The 17777-nt window shown below is 45.1% G+C and overlaps 1 protein-coding gene across 2 annotated transcripts in view; it reads left to right on the top strand.

Annotated features, from left to right (window-relative positions):
- KNTC1 (kinetochore associated 1) overlaps nt 1-17777 on the top strand; it is a 90354-nt gene that overhangs the window by 37912 nt on the left and 34665 nt on the right. For both annotated transcript variants that reach the window (XM_084762645.1, XM_084762646.1), the window contains exons 36-50: nt 325-463; nt 1342-1398; nt 2118-2281; nt 2782-2886; nt 5273-5401; nt 7669-7785; nt 8856-8965; nt 9975-10179; nt 12238-12327; nt 13817-13988; nt 14072-14130; nt 14386-14602; nt 15082-15155; nt 15383-15593; nt 15686-15795. In XM_084762645.1, the coding sequence (XP_084618771.1) occupies nt 325-463; nt 1342-1398; nt 2118-2281; nt 2782-2886; nt 5273-5401; nt 7669-7785; nt 8856-8965; nt 9975-10179; nt 12238-12327; nt 13817-13988; nt 14072-14130; nt 14386-14602; nt 15082-15155; nt 15383-15593; nt 15686-15795 (1959 nt within the window). The remainder of the gene's footprint in view (nt 1-324; nt 464-1341; nt 1399-2117; nt 2282-2781; nt 2887-5272; nt 5402-7668; nt 7786-8855; nt 8966-9974; nt 10180-12237; nt 12328-13816; nt 13989-14071; nt 14131-14385; nt 14603-15081; nt 15156-15382; nt 15594-15685; nt 15796-17777) is intronic.

Below are 17777 nucleotides of genomic sequence, written 5' to 3'. Positions count from 1 at the left end.
CAGCTCCAAAAAGGCCACACCTAGTAGTGCCATTCGCTGTGGGCCCAGCATTCAAACACATGACTCTGTGGGGACCGTTTGTTTTCAAACCACCACAACCCACAGCAGGCAGCTCTCAAGGGTCTGTAAATCAGGCTCCAGGGGAGCCAACACTGCTCTCTTCCACATGCACACATACAGACCTACATATAATTCAAATTAATAGAAACAAACCTTTTCTTTTTTTTTTTTTAAAGCTTTTGGCTCTCAACTTGACTCCTTATTCAGCTTGGTATGTGTTGCAGTGTACCTAGCGCTGGCTTTTCTATTTGGATTGCTGTTTAGGCTACCTTTGGAACACACAAGGATCCGTATGAGGAGTGGTCCTACAGTGACTTCTTCAGTGAAGATGGAATCGTACTTGAGTCACAGGTGGTGCTGCCAGTTATCTATGAGTTGATTTCATCAGTGGTGCCCCTTGCAGGTGAATCTCACATTTTCATTACTTTTTGTCTATTTTTGCTTTATGCACACTGGAGCTATAGAGGCTTGAACTACATCCAACAAGGTACATTTATATGTTTAAGAATACAACTGCAAAGGAGTGCATGTTGCGTTTATCCGTGTCATTTACCCCAGGGGAAGCTAGGTCCACCCTCAGCTGTGGTAGGTGATGCCAGGGTCGTGGATGCCCTGTCACGTTTCTGTGGCTGTGATAGGATCCCATCTCTAAAAGCAGCTTATGGGAGAGGAGTTAATTTTGGCTACAGTTCCAGTGAGTAAAGAATTAATTCATCATGGCAGCAGAAAAGGGAACCTAGACTCACATCTTCAAAAGGCACCATGAAGCACAGAGAGCAAGCTAGGAACGGCCCTAGGCTCACACACCCAGAGCCTGGCGCCCTCAGCTGCACCTCCCCAAGCAGCAGCACCGCGGGCCGAGTAGTCACATGCTGCCCAAGGCTATGAGGGGCTTGGGGGTGATTGTGCGCTTCTGGTTCTCGATGTTGATGCTGCTACATTCAGTTTGCCTACTCACAGATTGTACATTTGTCCAGACATGCTGGGTGTGCTGTTTAGGCTTTTTGTTGGCTCAGTTGGTTGGTCTTATTTTGGAGGTTTTGTTTTGAGAGAGAGAGCATCACCGTGTAGCCCAGGCTTGACTCTGCTGTGGGAATGCTGGGGTTTCAGGCATGTATCATCATGAGCTCAGCATTGAGTTCTGTTATTCACTCTTTTCTTACAGCATTGTTTTGCTTTAGAGCATTATTTGACAGTAATGCAATTTCAATGATACTGAGTTTGGCCCTCTGTTAGAGTTATATTATTTAGTCTTAGTTAATTTCTTTTTCTCTTTTGTAGAAAGCAAACGATATCCTTTGGATTCTATAAGTTTGCCATACTGCTCCACTAGTGAAGGTATGATTAGAAATATATAGTATTATAACTTTACAAACACACAATTGTTAAGATAATTTAAAGCATAAATTTGTGCATATTGAAATTTTGAATGTGAATTATCAGAACATCCTTGATATAATTGCTGAATAATTTCATTGTTACATTTTGAAAAGTCGGACAATTACATGGTTTGTCTAATTGTACTAACTTTAATGACACTTCTTAAATTTTAGTGGTCTATATAAAGAAATGCCTTTTCCTGCCAATAATTTAAGCATCTAAACTTTAAAAAAATATGGATATTATAACCAGCCCATCTCATTATCTATAGACTTAGTTATTTTCTGATGTAAATGCAGCTTTGTGTTAACTCTTTCATTTACTGACTTTGGGGATGAATTCCATGGCTGTTTCTCTTTTGAGGAAATAGGTCATCACTAAAGACAATTTCCCAGAACAGTGATTATTATTAAAAATTTTTTAAAAGGGATGGGGGCTCAGTGGTTAAGATCCTGGCTGTTCTTACAGAGGACCCATAGTCAGTTTCCAGCACCCATATGGAAACTCAACTCCCTGTAACTCCAGTTCCCTCTGACACCTTCTGACCCCCAAAAACTTCTGCACACCCACAGCATACATAAACACCCTCAGAGATGCACACATCTGCATTGAATAAATATTTGTCTGAATTTTTATTGTTAAGGAAGATACTTACTGAAAATCATCTCACCTTTCAGGAGACAGCCTTATTTCCCCCATTGTAACTTCCATCTCTGCTCTGCTCCGGAACCTTCAGGAGTCTAGTCAGTGGGAGCTGGCGCTGAGGTTTGTGGTTGGCTCCTTTGGTACCTGCCTGCAGCACTCCATGTCAAACGTCATGAGTATCAGTCTGAGTGAAAAGGTACAGCTTTCATAATAAACAATTTCACTTTTGGGTAATTGTCAAAAGCTCTGCCAAACCAATTTCCTGTTGGCCCCATAGTGAAGACATAGATGAGTGTTTGTTAACTACAAGATATACCTGTCTAGCGTCTGCTGAGATTCCAGGACGTCTGTACACATTTCTGTTAAGATCCCCAAGTCTCCATTTGCAAATGTAGAAATTCATAACTGGGAATGTAAAAATTTAGTTACCCAAAGTTTTTGGTTTGGTTGCCAATTCTTTAATCTCAACATAGTATTTGTCTGTTGGTGCTGGTTATTGTTGTTGGTGGTGGTGGTGGTGGTTGTTGTTGGGGTTTTATTGCTGTTGTCTGTCTGTCTGGGAATATTTTTGACAGAGTATCTTGCAGCCCAGGCTTGCCTTGAACTCACAGATCTACCTGCCTCTGTCTCCTGAGTGCAGTTTTCAGAATGGCACATCAAAGGGGACCTAAAAGTTCTTCTGTTCTTTTCTGAAAGTTGCTTGGTGAGACTACATTGGCGAATTCAAGGAATGCTGTTATGGAATTGAAGGAAAAGTCCATTGTGTTTATCAGAGGAAATGCCACAACACTCCTGCATAAAGTGAGTACTTATGCCTGGCTTTTTTGTTTTAAGCCAGTCATGTATTGTTTGTTAGAGTTCTACCATTCAGAAGCTTCAAGAACCAGTGTAACCACCAAGCACTGTTGCTAACGTGTTGGTTTTCAGTTTATGTAAGTGCAATTCTGTTGAACATGGACAAATCCTTTTCATTTCTTCCCCTTAAATCTGTTATTCTATTTAATGGACTAAAATATAATAACGATCCTTGCATACAGTGTATATTCCTATGCCAGGATTTCCTTACAGAAATTATAAGTTATTAGTTTCTTAAAAGAAAAGATTCCCCTTTGCAACAGGGTCTTGTGTAGCACACGCTAGTCTTGCATTTAACTCAGCGTGTAGCCAAATACGACCCTAAACTCCTGATTCTCCTGCCTCACAGGCATATATAAGCCTCCAATTTTAATGAGCTTCTTAGAGGGGAAAAATTATTATTATTTTTTATTGGGCACTAGGTTTCTATTTATTTATCAGATTAATTAGTAAGACAATCCCCCTGTCTCCCACCCCACAGACAGGACTGGATAGGACAAGCTGAACCCAAGCTGCCAAAAGCTTTCTGCCTTGCCTTCCCGGCGGTGGATCTCAGGTCTCCCTTACCACGCGGTCAGATTGCTTTACAGTGGTTCTCTACCTGTGGGTCACAGCCCCATCAGATATTTACATTATTATTTATACAAGTAGCAAAATTACAGTTAGAACGTAACAACAAAATCATCTTATAATTGGGGGTTACCAGCGCATGAGGAATTGTATTAAAGGGTTACAGCCTTAGGAAATACCTTTCGTGCTGTCTGTGGCTGCGAGGTTGCTCTCCTGCCATTAGAAAAGCAGTGACTTACTGCTACAGAGGTATGCCTGCAAGGCTGAAATCTTTACTGTGTGGACATTTTTTATTACTTTATTCAGATTACATCTCAATTGTTATCCCATCCCTTGTATCATCTGTTCCTCCCTCCCTCCTGCTTTCACCCTACCCCCCTCCCCTATGTCTGTGACTGAGGGGGACCTCCTCCCCCATTATATGATCACGGCTTCTCAAGTCTCATCTTGGTAGCCTGCCTATCCTTTCTCTGAGTGCCACCAGGCCTCCCCACCAAGGGGAAGTGGTCAAATATGGGGTGTGGACTTTTTTTTTAAAGGGCCAAGTCTTGGGGCTGGAGAGACGGCGCAATGGTTGAGAGTACTGGCTGCTCCTCCAGAGGACCTGGGTTTGCTTCCCAGAACCTACATGGCAACTCACAGAGTTCTGTAACTCCAAATCCAGGGGATTTGACGCCCTCTTCTGGCCTCTGCAAGTGCTACACACATCCTGTACCCATGCAGACAAAACATCCATACACATAAAACAATAATATACATTTATTTTTAAAGGCCCAAACCCTGGTGTTGCTTTAATTATCATCTTTTTTTTTTTTTTTTTTTTTTTTTTTGGTTTTGCAAGACAGGGTTTCTTGTGTAGCCTTGGCTGTCCTGGTCTCACTTTGTAAATCAGGCTGGCCTCGAACTCACAGCGAACCGCCTGCCTCTGCCTCCCGAGTGCTGGGATTACAGGCGTGCGCCACCACCGCCCGGCCCTAATTATCATCTTTTATCCAGCTTTAATCTGGGGGTCTCCACTTTGAGGTACAGAATGCTGTTGGGAGATAGCACTGTGCCCTTCTCCTTAGAGTTCTCCAAAGCCTGGCATTTACTTTGTTTTATTACTAGATAGAGGAGAGAATATTGAGTTGCCCGGGGAAAGAGAGTATTGATTGTAAGTTAGCAGACTGGCAAGAGCAAGCCCTTACATAGATGAGGGGCTGGAGATGGGACCCAGTGACCTGTAAAAGGAAGGGAAACCCTATCAGGTAGGTGGTGCTGACGGATGGGTGGAGCCAAAGCAGTGCAGACTTCCCGGAGCACACCTGCATGCACTAAGATGGCTGTGACAGCGGCGTGACCAATGGGAGCTCTGTTGTGCGTGCAGTCTGTCTGGGATTACAGCTTCGCTGCAGACTCAAGATGTGGGGCCTGGTGGATGTGCTGTGGGAGGATGTGGTAGATCTCTTCTGGTTTGTTCTGATTTCTCTGCTTGGTAAAATGTGGGGTCGGTGACTAAGGAGGAAAGGAGGGTTCATGGGAAATTTCAAACTGAAGTAAACTATAGGAGAAAGAAGGGCTCTGCGCCCTACAGAGCTCTCTGAGGCTATGCCCCTTCCATATCTCGTCCTGGCAAAATGTGCCCTAAGCAAACTCCTTCGCCCTGGCTCTCTACCTCCTGAAGGGCTTGCTCTTTCTGAGCAGCTGGGGTGGGGGTAGTGAACCAGAGGTCCCCCTTCCGTTTTGCTCACGCAGACTTCACTTCTGATGTTTTCTTCCATAGGTGTTTAACTGTCGCCTGGTGGATCTGGACCTGGCCTTGGCTTACTGCACTCTCTTACCTCAAAAGGACGTGTTTGAAAACCTCTGGAAGCTCATAGATAAAGCGTGGCAGAATTATGACAAAATTCTGGTATGCCCTGAGCATGGAAGCCTGCTCCTGTTGACCTGTTAAAGGTTTGGGGGACAAAGTGAGGGACTTTGCTAGCAGGTGTCAACTGTTTAGCAGAAATGGTGACCTGTCCCATACGGTCTCTGTCCACTTGTGCTTGAGTGGTGACATTCTGGAGAGAAGTGTTGCTTAAAGAATTAAGATATCTCTTATTTCTTTTTTTCTTTTTCTTTTCTTTTCTTTTCTTTTTTTTTGGTTTTTTGAGACAGGGTTTCTCTGTGTAGCCTTGGCTGTCCTGGACTCACTTTTGTAGACCAGGTTGGCCTCGAACTCACAGCGATCCGCCTGCCTCTGCCTCCCGAGTGCTAGGATTAAAGGCGTGCGCCACTACGCCCGGCTTCTTATTTCTTAAAAAACTACAAGAGTGAAACAAAACAAATGTAGCTAGATGTGGTGGCATATGCCTTTAATACCAGCATTCAGGAGGCAGAGACTGATAGAGCTGTAAGTTTGAGGCCAACCTGGCCCACTGAGTGAGTTCCAGGACAGCCAGGGCTACACAGAGAAACCCTAGTCTACAAATTCTAGGTTGGTGAGAGAACTGTCTCAAGAAGAACATAGGTGGGACCAGAAGAGACCTGGCTGCCACACAGATTTATGTGCAGTCTTGGAACTCCGCCCCTCAGCTGGAATCCTACGCCCACAGCAAGGCTTTCATGACGGATGGGTTTAGGGGCTGCACAACTTATCTTGGAGTTGTTCTGATTTGGTTGCTTGGCTTTAGTTGTTTTGATTTGGGATTTTTATGTGTAGCCCAGGTTGGCCTCAAACTTGTCCTTTTATTATGAAGGGAAACTAGACTAAATGTATCATTATCATGCAAAAAGCTGAAGTATCCAGATGCTGGGCTAGGCATGTAGCTCATCTGGCAGAGTGCTGGCCTAGCATACAGGAGGCTTGGGTTTGGATCCCCAGTATTGCATAACAAAATGTGGGTGCGTGCATGCCTGTAATCTCAGCAGATGAGAAGCAGAAGTTCAAGGTTATCCTCAGCAACATAGTAAACTTGAGGCTAGCCTGGGCTACCTGAGACCCTATCTCAAAAAAAGCCTCTGTACAGTATGACGATGTTGCTGGAGAGGTGACTCAGCAGTTAAGAGCAGTTGCTGCTCTTCCCGAAGACCCAAGTTCAGCCTCCAGCACCCATGCAGGTAGCTCGTGGCCGCCTTAACTCTACATCCAGATCTGACACCCTCTTCCAGCCTCTGCAGGCACTTGCACACATGTGGCATACACTCATACAGACATAAACACATGTGAATAAAAAATAGAGGGCCAGGCGTGGTGGCGCATGCCTTTAATCACAGCACTCGGGAGGCAGAGGCAGGTGGATCGTGGTGAGTTCGAGGCCAGCCTGGTCTACAAAGGGAGTCCAGGACAGCCAAGGCTACACAGAGAAACTTTGTCTCGAAAAACCGAAAAGGGGGTAAAGGGAGAGAGACTGAGGAGATGGCGCAGGGGTCAAGAGTGCATGGACTGGGGTGTGGTTCCTAGCACCCATGTTGAGCAACTCATAGCCCCTCTAACTCCAGCTCCAGGGGAATCTGATGCCTATGGCACCCTTGAGCACAGTGCACAGGTGCACATACATACAGAGTCGCGTAATCTAAAATAGTGAAAATCTTAAAAATTTAAAAAAAAAATTTTTTTTTTAAAGACGTAGTGGCCATACAAATCAATATGTAATAGTTTGAATTCTTGTCATGAGAAGGTTTGTAGGAAGGCCGGGCGTGGTGGCGCACGCCTTTAATCCCAGCACTGGGGAGGGGGGGAGAGGCAGGCGGATCGCTGTGAGTTCGAGGCCAGCCTGGTCTACAAAGTGAGTCCAGGACAGCCAAGGCTACATAGAGAAACCCTGTCTCAAAAAACAAAAAACAAACAAACAAACAAACAAAAAGAAGGTTTGTAGGGTTTAGGGAGTGTGGAGCTCAGGAGTGAACCCAGGTCTGCACACATGCTGTGCTATGCTTTGCTGCTGGGCCATGTCCTCAGATGAGGTTAGGAGTTTTCTGTTCTGTGTAGCTCTTGCTGGCCTGACATTCTAGCCCAGGCTGCCTTTAACCTTACAGCTGTCACCCCCCATCCCAACCCCCGACCCCCGACCCCCGAAGTCCCACCAGGCCTCAGGGTGTTGATTCCCCTCCCTCCTCCCCTTCTTAGTCTCATTTAATCATATTAGAACCTATACTATTTACAATATACTTTTCCCCCTTGTTTTAACTTCGTAGGCGTTATCTTTGGTGGGCTCTCAACTGGCACGTCTCTATGAGGACACTGAGACAGGGCTTCGGTTCCATGAACTCAGTGTTGATGCCCAGTGGGGCATTCGTCTTGGTAAACTTGGTGTGAGTATTCCTAGTGCGTTGCTATTTAATTGGTCTTGAGAATGATCTAGTCTGAGAATATAACACAAAGAGCTTGCCATCCTTTACTTTGGGGCATATAAAGAAGTAAGGGTCTTTTGTGTTCCTGCCTCTTTGGTACCTGTTTTAATGATGTCAGAAGGAGCCTGACACTGACCTGCTTAGCTTTCTCATGGGTCTATGTCTAGTACCAGCTGACATTTGTACTCTTTCCGCTTAACCTGTGGCCTCATACCACCATTGTTTAGTTACTAGTTTCTGTTTCCTTTTGGAGATCAGATGCTGCTGTGCTCCTTAAACTAGCCTCCGACTTGGTTTGCACAGCCCTCCTGTTCAGCCTCCTGTGTAGCTGGGGTCACAGGCGTGTGCCATCTTGGCTGATGGTAATATTACAGAGTACCAGTGACACATACATGCCTGTCACCTAAGTACTTGGGAAACCAAAGCAGGAGGATGGTGACTTTGAGGCCAGCTAGGGTTACATAATGAGACATAAAGACATATTTGCAAGTAGACTGTTTTTATGAATAAGGTGAGCATTGCAGAAATGCTGTGTGCTTTGTAACTTGTTCCTGTGCGGCAGTGGGGCAGGTCCCACTAACACTAACAACCAGGCTTTCCCTGTCAAGGGGTAAGAGGTGAAGGTGGCAAAGCTTCCTCAGCTCCCACACAGTGGCTGGGTTGAACAGTGTGATAAAAATGTAATTTGGGGCCAGCCAGCCGGCTCAGTGGGAAAAGACACTTGCCAGCAAGCCTGAGGACCAGAGTGTCATCCCTGGAACCTGCGTCAGGAGAGAGAACTGACTTCCACGAGTTACCCTCTGGCCTCCATCTGCTCGCTGGGGTGGATGTTGTGCGTGCGTGTGTGCGCCAGCCCCCCCCTCCCCCCCCCCGCATAAATACATTTAAAAATAAAAGTTGGAGGAACTGTAGAAAATGTTTCTTTATAAAAATAATAGTCAAGTAAAAGGTATGTGGTAGTGTTGCCCTTTTGTCTGACACTTTTCAGTTGAGAAGCTGTTTTTGTTTCATTTTGTATTCTTTGTTTTCAGATTTCTTTTCAGCTTGCTTTCAGACAAAATTTCCTCACCAAGAAAGACCTTATTAAAGCTCTCGTTAATAACATAGATACAGACACAAGCCTCATCCTGGAATATTGCAGGTAATCTTTAAGTGTTGCTGGCGTCATTGCTGTTGGCTTAGCCCGCTCGTCACCCTGCTTTGAGAAGACGGTAGTCCAGACATTTATTCATGCAGCTGTAGCCTCTGTTTTCTGTGTCTGTGGTCAGACTGAGCAGACACAAAACCAGACTGGATGGATTCTCTAGTGATACCTGTTTGTTTTGCTTACACACGGATAGTATCCAAGCTTTGTTTTCTTTTTTCCTTTTTTGGTTTTTGTAGCCATGGCTGTCCTGGATTGGCTTTGTAGACCACATTGGCCTCGAACTCACAGAGATCTGCCTGCCTCTGCCTCCCTGAGTGCTGGGACTACAGGTGTGTGCCACTGCGCCCAGCTAATACCCGAGCTCTTGACCGAAAATACCGAAGTTGTGATCTGAGCTGGTGTTGTGTCTCACACCTATATTCCTAGCACTCAGGCAGGAGAATCTCAAGTTCAAGACTTGCCTGAGCTACATAATGAAATCCTGAGTCAAAAATAAAAATATAGGTTTCTGGGCTTTTTCTCCCTGCCAGTCTGGACTCAACAGGCCTGGACTGAGGGCCTCTGAGCCACGTGGATGATTCCTATGATCAGAAGTTGGAGGATTTTTCTAGGTCCAGTAATTCCCTCTTTACCTGTGGGAATTATTGCTAAGTAATATCAGGCAAGTCACACAGACAGCATGGAGGAAGAGCAGGTTGGCGCTAGGGATCAAGTCCACGTCCTCAGGCACGCTGCCTGCACTAAGTCCCGATCCCCAGTGCACTGATAACAGCTGCTTAGAGTATTCCTTGAGCAGCATGTGCCGACATGCCCGGCTAAGACTTTTCTTTTCAAGGCAGTATTTAGCTTTGATGATGCGTACGCATTCTGGTTATGATGAGGCTGGACAACAGCAAGGTTGAAAGACTTGAGTGACAGGAGCATGCGTCTGAGTTGTCTGTCAGAGCCTTGTCTGGCACTGCGCGTCGAGATGAGGCGCTAACTGCCTGGCTGCTCCTCTCAGCTCATTCCAGCTGGACTCTGACGCGGCCCTTCAGCTCTTCATCGAAACCCTGCTCCACAACACTAACAGCCAGAGCCACGGAGGAGCCACCCCGCAGCCCACCACGCAGCAGCATTCCAAACTCCTGGCCAAAGCCACTGAGTTGGTCCCTTTACTGACGAGCACAAAGGATTTGGTGATCAGTCTTAGTGAAATCCTTTACAAGGTAGGTGAAGGAGGAGGAGGGTAGCCCTGGGCTTACACTAACTAACTGGCCTAATTTATTACGTATTATAACAAACTAGATATTAGTCCTGAGTTTTTCAGTTTGTTTTGGTTTGCTTTAAGATAGGGTCCTACATAGCCCAGGCTAGGCTTGAGCTCTAGCTGAGGATGGTCTTAAACTCCTGAGCCTTCTTGTTCCACCTTTCGAGCAATGGGATTATGGGTATATGCCACCAAACTCTGCTCAGTTCTGTGTCCATGTGTCTGTTTGTGTGGGGGGTAGTGGTGCTCTCAGAAGCCACAGGCTCACCAGGAGCTGCAGTTAGCACCAATAACTGGTTTGAGCAGCTTGGCATAGACCTTGGGAAACCTTGGAGCCTCTGCAAGAGCACTAACCACTGAGCCATCCCTCCAGCCTTAAGTTACTGTCCCACAGCGATCTACTTAACATGGCATTTCCCTTCTGTCTTGCCTTTTTCTCCCCTCTAAAAAAAAAGCATTTTCCATCTGAGTTGTTTCTTTATTTTCAGTATATACATGGCTTTTTGAGATGGTCTCAGGTAGTCCAGGCTGTCATGAACTTGCTATGCAGCCAAGGGTGACCTTGGGTTCCTCCCTCTATCTCCCAGGGGTGTCCCATGATGCTTGGCTTCTTAGTTTTGTTTTGCTTTTTTCATCTTACCTTTATTTAGTTTGCCTCTGTTGTGGGGCGTGCTCGTCACAGCATGTATGAGGAGGTAAGAGAACAGCTTACCCGGGAATTCTGTTTATACTCGGGGGTCGATTCAGGTCGTGTCTGTGCCCGCAAGTGCCTTGCCAGCAGCTCTCAGAGTTTTAAACACCAAACATTCTTTGTCAGAATCAAATGAGAAAGTATAAGTCTCAAAGGGAAATTTCCGGTGGGTCCTTCTCTCTGGAGTGGGATAAATGTTAATAGCTTAGCGTTGTGCCCAGTTCCTGTGCTGTGTCATGTAGGCTGCTGGGGCAAACACTGCGTCTAACCAGCCTTTATGTAGCGATGCTTAAGCCATACGTTTTAATATTACAAATAGTTACATTGATGAATATGTGTTTTCCTATTGTTCGTGTGTGGTTTTTTTTTTTAATGAAATTTTCAGCAAATTGGTATTTTTTAAGTTGATGTAGTTTGATTTCGGGGTTGGAAGGTAGATAGCAGAAGTAAGGTTATCAAACTGTAAGATGAATTTCAGTTTTATGTTTTGCCTGCAAGTCAGCCAGAAATTGCAGACTTGCTCAGATTTCCTGATATGATAGACTGCCTTCCTGCTTTGGTAATTATGTGCTTTTAGTTGGCATTTAAAAAATGGAAAATAATGGTGTGGGGGCAGAAAGGAGAAGCAAAAGAACACTTCTCTCTTTGTAAGCCTATACACACACCATCCAGTTAGTTCCTGTGTTAGGAAGATGATTAGAGCTAAAACAGGGTCCCCGAGAGACTCGTTCTGAGGGCCCATGTTGTAGTCAAATGTTTCCCAGGTAGCTGCTTTCTTCCTATTGTGATTTCCTTCAGAAGTAGAGCAAATGGAACTTCAATTTCTTTTTCTTTTTTCTCCTGCCCCCTGCCCCCACCACCACCACCCTCACCCTCCACAGGGTTTCTCTCTGTAACCTCAGCTACCCTGGACTCACTTTGTAGACCAGGCTGGCCTCAAAGTCACAGAGATCTGTCTGCCTCTTGCCTCCCAAGTGCTGAGATTTCAGGCGTGCGCCACCACACCCAGAGGAACTTTATTTTCAAGCTCTTAAAAAAACCCCTGAAATTTGGGCCATATGTTTAGCCTTTCTGTGTATTTAGCACCTAGAGTCATCTGTCTTCACTAAAACAGTGTTGCCTTGGACAGCTTTTTATACCACAATTCAAGCCATTTTACACCCAGATGCTTAGCCTAGCAGAGTGCATTTTAGAGGTGAAGGCACCCTGGGCTGCGGTGCACGCTCAGCTTGTGTTTGCTGTCTGCGCCAGTGAACATTACCAAGGAAAGTATCTGTGGGTGTGACGTCGCCTTCTCATGTTGTGACATGTTTCTGCTTTGTGCAGCTGGACCCATACGATTATGAAATGATTGAAGTTGTCCTGAAAGTTATAGAACAAGCTAATGAGAAGATAACCAGTGTGAACATTAACCAGGTATAGAAGTATGTTAAAGACTGAAGACTCATCTCCGTACTGCGGATTATTATGATACTATATTATTATGATATATTATAACTATTATAGTATGTATTGTAATTATTATAATTTAAGAACATAACCTGGGCTCTCTCTGGGTTGTTCTTTGATCTCCCTTTAGATTCTGAACTTAATTCTAAATAGTTTTTTTTTTAAGTAATTTTTAATTTTGTTTTAGTTTTAGTTTTTGTTTTTCGAGACAGGTTTCTCTCGAACTCACAGATCTGCCTGCTTCTGCCTCCCAAGTGCTGGGATTAAAGGCGTGCACCACCACCACCTAGCTAAAATGTAATATTTTTAATTCTCTAAGAATTTCATACATGAATACAATGTATTTTTATCATATTTGTTTCCTTACTCCTTCCCATCTCACCCCTTACATGGCCCCCTAGTTTTCTTTAATTCATTTTTTACTTTTATTTAATGATTTTTGCTTTTTCCATTTTTCAAAAACTTCTTAAATGTGTGTGTATGTGTGTGTCTGCATGTGACTGTGGGTGTGCCAGTGCCATGCACACATATGTGGCGGTTAAAGACAGCCCTGTGGTGCTGCCTCTCTCTCCTTCTACCTTTACATGGTTTGGAGAGTAAGCTCAGGCTCTCAGAATTGTACTGCAAGCATTTTTACCTGCTGAGCCTTTTTGATTTGTTTATTTCGAGACAGGGTTTTTCTGTAACTGCCCTGGCTGTCCTGGAACTCACTATATAGATCAAGCTGGCCTGGAACTCATGGAGATCCCTCTGCCTCTGCCTCCAGAGTGCTGAGCTTAAAGGCGTGTGCCACCACGTCTAGCTCTGCTGAGCCATCTTACCAGCCCATATTTTTGCTTTTTTGTAACAGAGTCTCATATAGCCCGTGCTGTCTTCAAACTCATCGTGTAGATCACAGCACTTGCTACACCCCTGGCTGGTCTCTGTCTACTTTGCAGGTGGAGGACTTTAGGGTCAGCCTGGGAAACATAAGATACCACCCTGAAATAAGTTGAGCAATAAAAAATAACAACTTCCAACTTCAATGTTTTTGACCTCTGTCCCAAACTATTGAAGAGTTTATCCAGAATTGCCCAAGTCGTATCCTGTGAGCAAGACGGTACCCTCAGCTCCTCCAAACGTGGGGTCTCTAGTGTTCATAAAGTGTGCGTAAGGAGCCAGCCATACAGGGAAAACTAGAAATGAACTTTGCTTTCGTGACGTGTGCATGCGTGCGTGCATGCATGCATATGTGTGTTGGTATGGATGTTGAGACAGTGTCCCCCCACAAGCATGTGGAGGCCAGGTCGGTTTTCTTTTTCCACCACGTGATTCCCTATGCTTGAACTCAGGATGGCAGGCATGGTGGCAAGTGCCACTGACCCTAGAAAAGTGTCTGTAAAGAATGGGAGGCACATATGGCGCAGATGGTGTAGGCAGGGTGACCCTTACAGGTCTCCTGCTCATCTCCTCGCAGGCGCTGAATCTTCTGAGACACTTGAAGTCATACAGAAGGATCTCCCCGCCAGTGGACCTCGAATACCAGTACATGCTGGAGCACGTGATAACTCTGCCGCCAGCTGCTCAGACGCGGCTGCCCTTTCACCTAATACTATTTGGCACAGCACAGAACTTCTGGAAAATTCTCTGTATGTTCCTTAACTTCTTATGAATTTTACCACGTGGCCCACTAATGTTTTCCTCACGCGCCATGTCGGTCTTCCCTTTGCAGCCTCGGAGCTCAGTGAAGAGTCGCTTCCAACCCTGCTCCTCATCTCTAAGCTAATGAAGGTAACGGTGGAGCCGCCTGAGAACCTTCTCTGGCTACAGTGGGGAATGAGCAGCACTTCCTGCCTCACCTTTTATGTTTGGCTTGGTTTGGTTTGGTTTTTTGAGATGGGGGTTTCTCTGTGTAGCTTTGCTCTGTAGACCAGGCTGGCCTCGAACTCACAGGGATCCGCGTGCCGCTGCCTCCTGAGTGCTGGGATTAAAGGCGCTCGCCACCATGCCTGGCCCTGCCTGACCTTTGCTCTCCTCTTTCTGAAGTTCTCCCTAGATACTCTCTATGTGTCTACGGCCAAACACGTTTTTGAAAAAAGCCTGAAGCCAAAGCTCCTGAAGTCAGCGCAAGCCCGGTCCTCAGCCGTGCTGAGCAAGGAAGTGGATAAGCTCACGCAGACCATCCAGTCCTACCTCCTGTCCATCGTCAACCCAGAGTGGGCCGTGGCCATCGCCATCAGTCTCACCCAGGAAATCCCAGAAAGTGCGCTGGCGGGACTCGGGAGGGCTTGCTGGTAGTTTGGGTGTGTGTTTGGTCCCTTTTTGCAGGGCTGGGGACCTATCAGGGTCTTGTACATGCTAGGCAGCTGTTCTGCCCTGCTTCGTTTTCCAGTGCCCCTCAGCTAAGAGCTGGCCGGGAGCTGCCCAAGTCTTAGCCTATGAGCAACAAGATAGCTTGGGCACATCGTAGCTTGTTTGAAAAGCTATCCAAAAAGGCAGTGTGGGTAGTATTATGCTATCTGCCCTCATATACATAGAAACTTCTAGAAGTAAGAATCTAGGACCAGAATGGAAGCTGGGGGGAAAAGTCTGTGGCTTTGGTTTTGTTTTCTGTCATTCTGTCCCTTTACCTCGGCTTTATTTTTACCGAGTGTTCATTTACGATTTTAAAGTTCTTGCTGCTTTGGTCACATGTATCGTCTCAGTGGCCTCATGTTTGCTCGCGAACCTTTGTCCTCTCAGGCCCCTTCAAGATGGCTAGTTTGAAATTCTGCCTGTATTTAGCTGAGAAATGGCTACAAAACATCCCATCCCAGGTGAGTCTGAACTAGAAAACAGAAGGTGCCTCTTTCTGTTTCACTGAAGCTTAGCGTCCGTCTTCTTCCCATCCCTTAACCCAGTACCCGGAAAGGAGAAAAAAGCCCACAGCTGAGTATGATGGGGGTATGAGTAAAGCAGGGGGGGCCCCGTGATCACTAAAGATGGAGTCTCAGCCTCCACATTTTACAATAAGGCTTCCTTTCCATTTGGAATGCTTCTAAAGGATGCAGCATGTGAGAAAGCGCAGGCTTTGCTGAAGAAGCTGTACCTCCAGTTCCGGCGCTCGGGTACTGAAGCCGTGCTCATAGCCCACAAGTTGAACGTTCCAGAATACTTAAGAGTGATAGGGAAGCCTGCGCACCTCATTGTGAGCCTCTACGAACACCCCAGCATAAGCGAAAGGCTTCGCACTGCATCCGGCAGAGATTATCCCGGTGAGGACACGACTTCAGGGTTTGGTCCACAAGAGTTGCTGTCTTAAGCCAGAAGCGTGAGCTTTCACTTCTGTACTTCTTGATTATCTTAGATATCCACGCAGCAGCTAAAGAAATAGCCGAAATCAATGAAATTAATTTGGAAAAAATCTGGGACATGTTGTTGGAAAAATGGTTATGCCCTTCAACGACGCCGGGCGAGGTGAGTGAGTGAGCGAGTGCTCACAGCCCCAAGCATAAGGTTAGACAGGAGCTGAGTCTGTGTTCACAGGCCACAGGCCTCTGAGGAAGGCCACAGGCTGACCTTCCTCCCTCCCTCCTTCCTTCCCTCCCTCCTTCCCTCCCTCCTTCCCTGCAGCACCACACCTGCCTGACTCCAAGCTCGCCCGTCCCCTGATGCATTTCACTAAGGTGCTTTGTTTTTCCTTTCTTCTATTCTGCCTTTCACCTCCTGACTTGAGACACATTCCTATGTATGTAAGAAGACTTGACTTGGATTCATTTGATTAACTTTTTATTTTGAAATAATTTAAAAATGAAACAGCAAAGTTTAAGAACTGTGTAGAAATATTCCTATACACCCTTTCCCCAGACACATTAGTTTTTAATATCTCTCCGTATTTACTTCATTCTCTAGCTTTTGTGCTCACGTCTCTCCACTGGAGAGTATATTACATAATGCCATGCTTCAAGAAGCCCCTTAATATTTAAGCGGGTATTTCCTAAGAGCAAGGATTTGCTTAACTATCTCTTTAATTTTAAAAATCAGAAAAATCTCAACAGTTGGGAGGTAGAGGCAGGAAAGTCATTGTGAGTTTCAGACCAGCCTTATTTACATAGCAAAGTTAGACCAACCAGGGCTACCTACTGGAGACCTCGTCTCAAAAGTACAAACAAATCAGAGAATTCAATGGTGAGACAATGCTGGAGTCTATAGCCAGTTTTACAGGCTTGTTCGGTTTTGGTTTTTGTTTTTCAAGACAGGGTTTCTCTGTAGCCCTGGCTGTCCTGGAACTCATTTTAAACCAGGTTGGTCTTGAACTCACAGAGATCTGCCTCCCTCTGGAGTGCTGGGACTAAAGGCAGTTTTGAAGGGTATTGGCCGGTTATTTTTTTAAACTGATTTTCCATTTTGGTATACTTAATATTTTCCTATGATAAAATTCAAATTTTAGCCAGGTTTGGTGATGCATGCTTTTAGCCTCAGCACTTAGAAGCAGAGGCAGGCTGATTTCTGAGTTGGAAGCCAGTCTGCTCTACATAGCAAGTTCCAGGCAAAACCTTGCCTCAAAATAATCATAAAAATCAAGGGTTTTTTGTTTGGGTATTGTATTGCATAAATTATTTAGCATATGATAATTGGAAGAATTATTTGGCTCTTATAGGTGGTGTTAATTGACTTGAGGTAAGTGTGTGTGTGTGTGTGTGTGTGTGTGTGCTTGCGCGCGCACACACATATGAAGGTCAACACAATTCTGTGGAATCATTTTTCTCCTCTTTGTATTAGTTTGGATACCATCATGGCTAAGTTGTCCCTTTCTCTAATATATGCTGTTCTTCCTTTTGTACTTATTAGGGGAAATATTTTGAGATAATACAGCCTAAAATTCTCTATAAATTCTCCCTGCCTCATCTACCCACCCCCACGTTAGCTTAACATGATGGGTTTTTTAACATGGTTTGGCTGAGGTGGCACATTTACAGTTTTGAGGGGTGCAGGCCAATTACTTTTATAAAATGTCATTTTTGCTTTGCTCACATTTTCTGTGAGTTAACGTTTGGTCACACTGTATAGGTGATGCGTTCTTTTCAACAGAACACAGTAGGTGGCACATGATGTTGATGTTTTTAGAAATAGTATAATTAGGATCTAACATTTGCGGAAGGATTTAGCAATTGCAATTCAGATTTTTCAGTAGCATCTCTGCTTTTTTAGGTAGGACTTACTAAGTAGATTTTGTGACTCTGGACTTATGTAGGAAGATAATATTCTTGAAATGTATTTGTACAAAATGGTATAACTGAGATGAAATCAAGTATTTCTGTTTATTGAGTGTGTTTGTTCGAGTTAGCCTGCTAATATGTTGCCCACACCAGTTTCAACTCTCGATTGAGAGCAGTTCTGCTGCAGCCTCTCTAGCGGCTGAGACCAGCTGTATGGGCAGCCAGCTTCTATTTGTTTTT

Source organism: Acomys minous, assembly GCF_964271855.1.
Source record: "Acomys minous genome assembly, chromosome: 16".
NCBI lineage: Eukaryota > Metazoa > Chordata > Mammalia > Rodentia > Muridae > Acomys > Acomys minous.
Note: the sequence above shows the minus strand (reverse complement) of the source record. Positions and strands in the feature narration are given on the sequence as shown.